The sequence below is a fragment of the Cherax quadricarinatus genome, chromosome 77 (assembly GCF_038502225.1).
Source record: "Cherax quadricarinatus isolate ZL_2023a chromosome 77, ASM3850222v1, whole genome shotgun sequence".
Taxonomy (NCBI): Eukaryota; Metazoa; Arthropoda; class Malacostraca; order Decapoda; family Parastacidae; genus Cherax; species Cherax quadricarinatus.
The window spans coordinates 18,341,530-18,354,556 of NC_091368.1; the positions used below are offsets into that span (position 1 = coordinate 18,341,530).

Below are 13,027 nucleotides of genomic sequence, written 5' to 3' on the forward strand. Positions count from 1 at the left end.
CTGTTGTCCACCAGGAACGCTATGTTGCTCGTCATACATCATTCTTCAACTTTCCATAAGTAATTATAAAAGAAAAACACGATTTTAAACATCTCTAACAATGGATAATTAAAGTGTAATGAACAGTTGTCAGTGATCAATAATAACCCACATGCAGACAGAGAAACAGAAGATTAATTGGTCTGTATATTTTGATCCACTTCTGGGATCCTCTTCAGCTGAAGAGGATCCCAGAAGGGGATCAAAATATACAAACCAATTATTCTTCTGTTTTTCTGTCTCCATGTGGATTATTACTGACCATCTTTAAACATGATTTTTTGTGTCTTATGTAGAAATTACTCATTGATTTGTTATTTACCTCACACTGCAAGAACTTATTGTTAATAAACTATTTCTCTGTAGCTCAGCGATATGAAAAAAGTATCTTGCTATTACCCATGTATGCAGGTGGCCACACGTATGCAGGTGGCCACACGTATGCAGGTGGCCACACGTATGCAGGTGGCCACAAGGAAGACGAGACACGTGGGTAACTCCGTAACGCAAGTTTCTCATAAATGTATACTTGTGTTAACACAATTATCTTTGCAACAGAGGCGATGATTGGTAGATGAGTTGTTGATTTATGTACGTAATATTAGTCCACTACTTTTTGGTTAAAGCCTTGAGAGTAAGTTTGCCAGGATAATTATGTTATTTCTCACCATGACCTCTGAAGACCAATTTAAAATTAGCTAAACATAGTTAGCTGAAAATGTTATTACTTAAGATAAGATAAGATTTCGTTCGGATTTTTAACCCCGGAGGGTTAGCCACCCAGGATAACCCAAGAAAGTCAGTGCGTCATCGAGGACTGTCTAACTTATTTCCATTGTGGTCCTTAATCTTGTCCCCCAGGATGCGACCCACACCAGTCGACTAACACCCAGGTACCTATTTGCTGCTAGGTGAACAGGACAACAGGTGTAAGGAAACGTGTCGAAATGTTTCCTCCCGCCGGGAATCGAACCCGGGCCACCTCTCTCTCTCTCTCTCTCTCTCTTTTTTTACGCAGGGTTTGACAAAGTTAAGGATCCCTAGCTTTATTGACAAGCTATTTACAGGTTAAGGATTCCTAACTTTATTGGCAAGCTAAGAGCTGTTACCTACATCAGCTCATTTGAAAGCATTTTTATTCTTATGAGACATACAAGTAGGGAACAGGATGAAGTTGGAGCCATCTGTGGGCCAGCATTTTCATTTGATCAGCTGAATTTATCTCGTTGACATCATTATGCTGTACGAATGTGTTCCATACTCGAGTCATCCTGGGTATGTATGATCTCTCTCTCTCTCTCTCTCTCTCTCTCTCTCTCTCTCTCTCTCTCTCTCTTTGCAGTGTTTCGCAAAGTTAGGTTAAGTTCCTAACTTTATTTCCAAGGTACAAGCGGTTACATCAGCTTATTTGAAAGACTTTTTATTGTTATAAGACATACAGATAAGGAAGAGGATGCAGTTGGAGTCATCTGTGGACCAGCGATTACATTTAATCAACTGACTTCATTTCTCTGATATGTTGTACGAACATGTTCCACGCTAGAGTATCCTAGGAGTAAATAATCTCAGATGAAGTGATAATCTGGAGAAGGTTAGATTGAGGATGCTGCTTGCTGCCCGTCTGTTTACTGGTTTATTGGGTCGTTCTTGGTAGCGGGGAGTAATGATAAGGATTCGGAGGCTTCTTACTTTATTTACGATAATGTGGTTACACATGCAGTGTGTTTGTGCTCATGGCCCCAAGGGGCCATGCCAGCGAGGGAGAGAGGAGTAGGCCTTGTTGACTCTAGGATGCCTGGGTGCCAAGTGAGAGAGAGGCAAGGGTGGGTAGGCCGAAGTGGCATGACCATCAGACTTGCCCTCTGGGGGAAACTATGGGAACCAGGCATGTAGCCTTACTGGCAGCGACATACACTCTGATGCTACAAGCAAACTGGTGCTACATACACACTGGTGCTAGATACACACTGGTGCTACATGCACACTGGTGCTACATACTCACTGGTGCAACATACACACTGGTGCTACATACAATGGTGCTACAAGCACACTGATGCTACATACACACTGGTGCTACATACACACTGGTGCAACATACACACTGGCGCTACATACAATGGTGCTACAACCACACTGGTGCTACATACACACTGGTGCTACATACAAACTGGTGCAACATACACACTGGTGCTACATACACACTGGTGCTACATACACACTGTTGCTACATACACACTGGTGCTACATACACACTGGTGCTACATGCACACTAGTGCTACATACACACTGGTGCAACATACACACTGGTGCTACAAGCACACTGTGCAACATACACTCTGGTGGAACATACACACTGATGCTACAAGAACACTGGTGCTACATACACACTGGTGCTATATACACACTGGTGCAACATACACACTGGTGCTACATACAGTGGTGCTACATACACTGGTGCAACATACACACTGGTGCAACATACTTGTGCAATATAGACACTGGAGCTACATACACACTGGTGGTACATACACATTGGTGCTACATACACACTGGTGCTGCATACGCACTAGTGCAACATACACACCGTTGCTACATACATATTGGTGCTACATGCACACTAGTGCTACATACACAATGGTGCAACATAAAACACACTGGTGCTACAAGCACACTGGTGCAACATAATACACACTGGTGCTACAAGCACACTGGTGCAACATACACACTGGTGCTACATACACACTGGTGCAACATGCACACTGGTGCTACATGCACACTGGTGCTACATACACACTGGTGCTACATACACACTGGTGCAACATACACAGTTGCAACATACTGGTGCTACATACACATTGGTGCAACATACACACTTGTGCAACATACACACTGGTGCTATATACACTGGTGCTACATACACTGGTGCTACATACACTGTTGCTACATACACACTGGTGCTACAAGCACACTCGTGCTACATACACACTGGTGCTACATACACACTGGTGGAACATAGACATTGATGCTACAAGCACACTGGTGCTACATACACACTGGTGCTGCAAGCACTCTGGTGCTACATACACACTGGTGAAAAATACACACTGGTGCTACATACACTGGAGCTACATACACTGCTGCTACATACACTGGTGCTACATACACTGGTGCTACATAAACACTGGTGCTACATACACACTGATGCAATATACAAACTGGTGCAACATACACACAGGGGCTACAAGCACACTGGTGCTACATACACACTGGTGCTACATACACACTGGTGCAAAATACTGGTGCAACATACACACTGGTGCTACGTACACATTGGTGCTACATACACATTAGAGCTATATGCACACTAGTGCTACATGCACACTGGCGCAACATACACACTGGTGCTACAAGCACACTGGTGCAACATACACATTGGTGCTATATATACACTGGTGCTACATACACATTGGTGCAATATACACTGGTGCTACATACACACTGGTGCTACATACACATTGGTGTAACATACTGGTGCAACATACATACTGGTGATACATACACTTTGGTGCTACATACACACTGGTGCTACATACACACTGGTGCTACATACACACTGGTGCAACATACATACTGGTGCTACATACACACAGGTGCAAATTACACACTGGTGCTACATACACACTGGCGCTACATACACACTGATGCTACATACACACTGGTGCAACATGCACACTGGTGCTACATACACACTTGTGCAACATACAATGGTGCTACAAGCACAGTGGTGCTACATACACACTGGTGCAACATACACACTTGTGAAACATACTGGTGCAACATACTGGTGCAACATACACACAGGTGCTACATACACATTGGTGCTATATACACACTGGTGCTACATACACACTAGTGCAATATACACTGGTGCTACATACACACTGGTGCTACATACACACTGGTGCTACATACACACTGGTGCAACATACACAATGGTGCTACATACACACTGGTGCAATATACTGGTGCAACATACATACTGGTGCTACATACACTCTGGTGCTACATACACACTGATGCTACATACACACTGGTGCTACATACACATTGGTGCTACATACACACTGGTGCAAAATACACACTGGTGCTACATACACACTGGTGCTACATACACACTGGTGCTACATACACACTGGTGCTACATAAACACTGATGCTACATACACACTGGTGCTACATACACACTTGTGCAACATACACTGGTGCTTCATACAATGGTGCTACAAGCACACTGTTGCAACATTCACACTGGTGCAACATACTGGTGCAACATACTGTTGCAACATTCACACTGGTGCAACATACTGGTGCAACATTCACACTGGTGCAACATACTGGTGCAACATACTGGTGCAACATACACATTGGTGTTACATACCTGTGTGTATGTAGCACCAGTGTGTTTGTAGCACCAGTGTGTATGTTGCACCAGTTTGTATGTAGCACCAGTGTGTATGTTGCACCAGTGTGTATGTTGCACCAGTGTGTATGTAGCACCAGAGTGTAGGTTGCACCAGTGTGTATGTAGAACCAGTGTGTATGTTGCACCAGTGTGTATGTAGCACCAGTGTGTATGTATCACCTGTGTGTATGTAGCTCCAGTGTATGATACATACACACTGGTGCTACATACACACTGGTGCAACATACCCACTGGTGCTACATGCACGCTGGTGCAATATACACACTGATACAACATACACGCTGGTGCTACATACAAACTGGTGCAACATACACACTGGTGCTACATACCTGTGTGTATGTAGCACCAGTGTGTATGTTGCACCAGTTTGTATGTAGCACCTGTGTGTATGTTGCACCAGTGTGTATGTTGCACCAGTGGGTATGTAGTACCAGTGTGTATGTTGCGCCAGTGTGTATGTAGCACCAGTGTGTATGTTGCACCCTTGTGAATGAAGCACCAGTGTGTATGTAGCACCAGTGTGTATTTAGCACCAGTGTATATGTTGCACCATTGCGTATGTATCACCAGTGTGTATGTTGCGCTAGTTTGTATGTAGCACAAGTGTGTATGTTGCACCAGTGTGTATGTAGCACCAGTGTGTATGTATCACCTGTGAGTATGTATCACCAGTGTATGATACATACACATTGGTGCTACATACACACTGGTGCTACATACACACTGGTGCAACATACACACTGGTGCTACATACGCACTGGTGCTACATACACACTGGTGCTACATAAACACCGGTGCAACATGCACACTGGTGCTACATACTCACTGGTGCTACATACACACTGGTGCAACATGCACACTGGTGCAACACACTGGTGCATACATACACACTGGTGCAACATGTGCATTGGTGCAACATACTCACTGGTGCTACATACACACTGGTGCAACATACACACTGGTGCTACATACACACTGGTGCAACATACTCACTGGTGCTACATACACACTGGTACAACATACACACTGGTGCTACATACACACTGGTGCAACATATACACTGGTGCAACATACACACTGGTGCAACATACTGGTGCAACATACACACTGGTGCTTCATACACACTGGTGCAACATGCACACTGGTTCTGCATACACACTGGTGTAATATACACACTGATGCAACATACTCGCTGGTGCAACATACACACTGGTGCAACGTATACACTGGTGCTACATACACACTGGTACTACATACACATTGGTGCTATATACACACTGGTGCTACACACACACTGGTGCAACATACACACTGGTGCTACATACGCACTGGTGCTACATACACACTGGTGCAACATACACACTGGTGCAACATACTGGTGCTACATACGCACTGGTACAACATGCGCATTGGTGCAACATACTCACAGGTGCTACATACACACTGGTGCAACATACACACTGGTGCTATATACACACTGGTGCAACATATACACTGGTGTAACATACACACTGGTGCAACATACTGGTGCAACATACACACTGGTGCTTCATACACACTGGTGCAACATGCACACTGGTTCTGCATACACACTGGTGTAATATACACACTGATGCAACATACACGCTGGTGCAACATACACACTGGTGCAACATATACACTGGTGCTACATACACACTGGTACTACATACACATTGGTGCTATATACACACTGGTGCTACACACACACTGGTGCAACATACACACTGGTGCAACATGCACACTGGCGCAACATTCACACTGGCGCTACATACACACTGGTGCAGCATACTCACTGGAGCAAGATACACACTGGTGCAACAAACACACTGGTGAAACATACACACTGATGCAACATGCACGCTGGTGCAACATACTCTCTGGTGCTACATACACACTGGTGCAACATGCACACTGGTGCAACATACTCACTGGTGCTACATACATACTGGTGCTACATACACACTGGTGCAAAATACACACTGGTGCTACATACACACTGGTGCTACATACACATGCACCAGTGTGTATGTATCACCTATGTGTATGTAGCAAAAGTGTATGATACATACACATTAGTGCTACATACACACTGGTGCTACATAAACACTGGTGCAACATACAAACTGGTGCTACATACGCACTGGTGCTACATACACACTGGTGCTACATACACACCGGTGCAACATGCACACTGGTGCTACATAAACACTGGTGCTACATACACACTGGTGCAACATACACACTGGTGCAACATACTGGTGCTACATACACACTGGTGCAACATACACACTGGTGCAACATACTCACTGGTGCTACATACACACTGGTGCAACATACACATTGGTGCTACATACACACTGGTGCAACATACACACTGGTGCAACATACACACTGGTGCAACTTACACACTGGTGCTACATACACACTGGTGCAACATACACACTGGTGCAACATACACACTGGTACAACATGCACACTGGTTCTGCATACACACTGGTGCTCCATACACACTGGTGCTACATACACACTGGTGTAATATACACACTCATGCAACATACTCACTGTTGCAACATATACACTGGTGCTACATACACACTGGTGCTACATACACATTGGTGCTATATACACACTGGTGCTACATACACACTGGTGCAACAAACACACTGGTGTAACATACACACTGGTGCAACATGCACGCTGGTGCAACATACACACTCGTGCAACATACTGGTGCTACATACACACTGATGCAACATGCACACTGGTGCAACGTACTCACTGGTGCTACATACACACTGGTGCAACATACACACTGGTGCTACATACTCACTGGTGCAACATACACACTGGTGCAACATACACACTGGTGCAACATACACACTGGTGCTTCATACACACTGGTGCAACATGCACACTGGTTCTGCATAGACACTGGTGCTCCATACACACTGGTGCTACATACACACTGGTGTAATATACACTCTGATGCAACATAAACGCTGGTGCAACATACACACTGGTGCAACATATACACTGGTGCTACATACACACTGGTGCTACATACACATTGGTGCAACATACACACTGGTGCTACATACACACTGGTGCTACATACACACTGGTGCAACATGCACACTGGCGCAACATTCACACTGGTGCTACATACACACTGGTGCAGCATACTCACTGGTGCAACATACACACTGGTGCAACATACACACTGGTGCAACAAACACTCTGGTGCAACATACACACTGGTGCAACATAGACACTGGTGCAACCTACGCTCTGGCGCAACATTCACACTGGTGCTACATACACACTGGTGCAGCAAACACACTGGTGCAACATACACACTGGGGCAGCAAACACTCTGGTGCAACATACACACTGGTGCAACCTGCGCTCTGGCGCAACATTCACACTGGTGCTACATACACACTGGTGCAGCAAACACACTGGTGCAACATACACACTGGTGCAGCAAACACTCTGGTGCATCATACACACTGGTGCAACATACACACTGGTGCAACAAACACACTAGTGTAACATACACACTGGTGCAACATACACACTGGTGCAACAAACACACTGGTGTAACATACACATTGGTGCAACATACACACTGGTGCAACAAACACACTGGTGTAACATACACACTGGGGCAACATACACACAAGTGCAACATACACTCTGGTGCAACATACACACTGGTGCAACATACACACTGGTGCAACATACACATTGGTGCAACAAACACACTGGTGTAATATTCACACTGGTGCAACATACACACTGGTGCAACAAACACACTGGTGTAACATACACACTGGTGCAACATACATACTGGTGCAACATACTAGTGCAACATACACTCTGGTGCAACATACACACTGGTGCAACATACACACTGGTGCAACATACACACTGGTGCAACCTACACTGGTGCAACATGCACACTGGTGCTACATACACACTGCTGCAACATACACGCTGGTGCACCATACACACTGGTGCTGCATACACACTGGTGCTACATACACACTGGTGCAACATGCACACTTTTGTAACATACACACTGGTGCTGCATACATACTGGTCCTACATACACACTGGTGCAACATACTGGTGCTACATACACACTGGTGCAACATACACACTGGTGCAACATACACACTGGTGCTGCATACACACTGGTGCTACATACACACTGGTGCAACATACACACTGGTGCAACATACACACTGGTGCAACATACACACTGGCGCAACATACACACTGGTGCAACATACACACTGGTGCAACATACACACTGGTGCTACATACGCACTGGTGCTACTTACACACTGGTGCTACATACACACTGGTGCTACATACACACTGGTGCAACATACACACTGGTGCAACATACACACTGGTGCAACCTACACTGGTGCAACATGCACACTGGTGCTACATACACACTGGTGCAACATACACACTGGTGCACCATACACACTGGTGCAACATACACACTGGTGCAACATACACACTGGTGCTGCATACACACTGGTGCTACATACACACTGGTGCAAAATACACACTGGTGCAACATACACACTGGTGCAACATACACACTTGTGCAACATACACACTGGTGCAACATACACACTGGTGCTATATACACACTGGTGCTACTTACACACTGGTGCTACATACACACTGGTGCTACATACACACTGGTGCAACATACACACTGGTGCAACATACACACTGGTGCAACATACACACTGGTGCAACCTACACTGGTGCAACATGCACACTGGTGCTACATACACACTGGTGCAACATACACACTGGTGCAACATGCACACTGGTGTAACATACACACTGGTGCTGCATACACACTGGTGCTACATACTCACTGGTGCAACATACACACTGGTGCAACATACACACTGGTGCAACATACACACTGGTGCAACATACACACTGGTGCAACATACCCACTGGTGCTACATACACACTGGTGCTACTTACACACTGGTGCTACATACACATTGGTGCTACATACACACTGGTGCAACATACACACTGGTGCAGCATACACACTGGTGCAACATACACACTGGTGCAACATACACACTGGTGCTGCATACACACTGGTGCTACATACACACTGGTGCAAAATGCACACTGGTGTATCATACACACTGGTGCTGCATACACACTGGTGCTACATACACACTGGTGCAACATACACACTGGTGCAATATACACACTGGTGCAACATACACACTGGTGCAACCTACACACTGGTGCAACATACACACTGGTGCTACATACACACTGGTGCTACTTACACACTGGTGCTACATACACACTGGTGCTACATACACACTGGTGCAACATACACACTGGTGCAACATACACACTGGTGCAACATGCACATTGGTGCAACATACACACTGGTGCAGCATACTCACTGGTGCAACATACACACTGGTGCAACAAACACTCTGATGCAACATACACACTGGTGCAACATACACACTGGTGCAACCTACGCTCTGGCGCAACATTCACACTGGTGCTACATACACACTGGTGCAGCGAACACACTGGTGCAACATACACACTGGTGCAGCAAACACTCTGGTGCAACATACACACTGGTGCAACATGCACGCTGGTGCAACATACACACTAGTGCAACATACACTCTGGTGCAACATACACACTGATGCAACCTGCGCTCTGGCGCAACATTCACACTGGTGCTACATACACACTGGTGCAGCAAACACACTGGTGCAACATGCACACTGGTGCAGCAAACACTCTGGTGCAACATACACACTGGTGCAACATACACACTGGTGAAACAAACACACTAGTGTAACATACACACTGGTGCAACATACACACTGGTGCAACAAACACACTGGTGTAACATACACATTGGTGCAACATACACACTGGTGCAACAAACACACTGGTGTAACATTCACACTGGGGCAACATACACACTGGTGCAACATACACACTAGTGCAACATACACTCTGCTGCAACATACACACTGGTGCAACATACACACTGGTGCAACATACACATTGGTGCAACAAACACACTGGTGTAACATACACACACTGGTGCAACATACACACTGGTGCAACATACTAGTGCAACATACACTCTGGTGCAACATACACACTGGTGCAACATACACACTGGTGCAACATACACACTGGTGCAACCTACACTGGTGCAACATGCACACTGGTGCTACATACACACTGGTGCAACATACACGCTGGTGCACCATACACACTGGTGCTGCATACACACTGGTGCAACATGCACACTTTTGTAACATACACACTGGTGCTGCATACATACTGGTCCTACATACACACTGGTGCAACATACTGGTGCTACATACACACTGGTGCAACATACACACTGGTGCAACATACACACTGGTGCTGCATACACACTGGTGCTACATACACACTGGTGCAACATACACACTGGTGCAACATACACACTGGTGCAACATACACACTGGTGCAACATACACACTGGTGCAACATACACACTGGTGCTACATACGCACTGGTGCTACTTACACACTGGTGCTACATACACACTGGTGCAACATACACACTGGTGCAACATACACACTGGTGCAACCTACACTGGTGCAACATGCACACTGGTGCTACATACACACTGGTGCAACATACTCACTGGTGCACCATACACACTGGTGCAACATACACACTGGTGCAACATACACACTGGTGCTGCATACACAATGGTGCTACATACACACTGGTGCAACATACACACTGGTGCAACATACACACTTGTGCAACATACACACTGGTGCAATATACACACTGGTGCTATATACACACTGGTGCTACTTACACACTGGTGCTACATACACACTGGTGCTACATACACACTTTTGCAACATACACACTGGTGCAACATACACACTGGTGCAACATACACACTGGTGCAACCTACACTGGTGCAACATGCACACTGGTGCTACATACACACTGGTGCAACATACACACTGGTGCAACATACACACTGGTGCTGCATACACACTGGTGCTACATACACACTGGTGCAACATGCACACTGGTGTAACATACACACTGGTGCTGCATACACACTGGTGCTACATACACACTGGTGCAACATACTGGTGCTACATACACACTGGTGCAACATACACACTGGTGCAACATACACACTGGTGCTGCATACACACTGGTGCTACATACACACTGGTGCAACATGCACACTGGTGTAACATACACACTGGTGCTGCATACACACTGGTGCTACATACTCACTGGTGCAACATACACACTGGTGCAACATACACACTGGTGCAACATACACACTGGTGCAACATACACACTGGTGCAACATACCCACTGGTGCTACATACACACTGGTGCTACTTACACACTGGTGCTACATACACACTGGTGCTACATACACACTGGTGCAACATACACACTGGTGCAGCATACACACTGGTGCAACATACACACTGGTGCAACATACACACTGGTGCTGCATACACACTGGTGCTACATACACACTGGTGCAACATGCACACTGGTGTAACATACACACTGGTGCTGCATACACACTGGTGCTACATACACACTGGTGCAACATACACACTGGTGCAATATACACACTGGTGCAACATACACACTGGTGCAACCTACACACTGGTGCAACATACACACTGGTGCTACATACACACTGGTGCTACTTACACACTGGTGCTACATACACACTGGTGCTACATACACACTGGTGCAACATACACACTGGTGCAACATACACACTGGTGCAACATGCACATTGGTGCAACATACACACTGGTGCAACATACACACTGGTGCTACATACACACTGGTGCTGCATACACACTGGTGCAACATACTCACTGGTGCAACATACACACTGGTGCAACATACACACTAGCACATCAGGAAACATGGAAGACAAACCAAAGCTTCAACGCTGATGCAAGTTTGAATAATGTGATAATTGGGAATGTAAACAGATACAGCGTGTACACACACCTGCCGTTCACACTCCAGAACGCGACACCATTGTTGGCTGCCTTCTGGACACCTAGGCGAGGACTTGTTATGTCTTCTCACCTTCAGCTCTTTCCTGACAAGTTTTATAGGTACGTGTGCATTTTTTAAATAATCTTAGCTCAGCATACCAGTTTTCCTGTGTCGCTTTAGGCATGTTGCCTCTCTCACACTCCCATAACACGTCAAATTCCGAAAAGTATTCTCAGCACTTTCTAATCTTACACACACAACAAGCCTGCCGGATGCTCAAGCACCATGTTTCAAAGCTACCATCATACCTTTATTTTTGTGTCTTTCCAACCACCCTTGATTTTAAAAATGTCTTAGTCAAGAATTCTTGGCATTTAAAATGGCATGT

General features: G+C 45.7%; 1 protein-coding gene across 1 annotated transcript in view; it reads left to right on the plus strand.

Moving 5' to 3' along the window:
• Window positions 1–440: 440 nt before the first annotated feature.
• The window catches only part of LOC128702062 (probable glutamate receptor), an 83,806-nt gene continuing 71,219 nt past the window's right edge, over window positions 441–13,027 (plus strand). Inside the window, exons 1-2 of the mRNA XM_070101510.1 lie at window positions 441–532; window positions 12,630–12,758. Of these exons, the coding sequence (XP_069957611.1) occupies window positions 441–532; window positions 12,630–12,758 (221 nt within the window). The remainder of the gene's footprint in view (window positions 533–12,629; window positions 12,759–13,027) is intronic.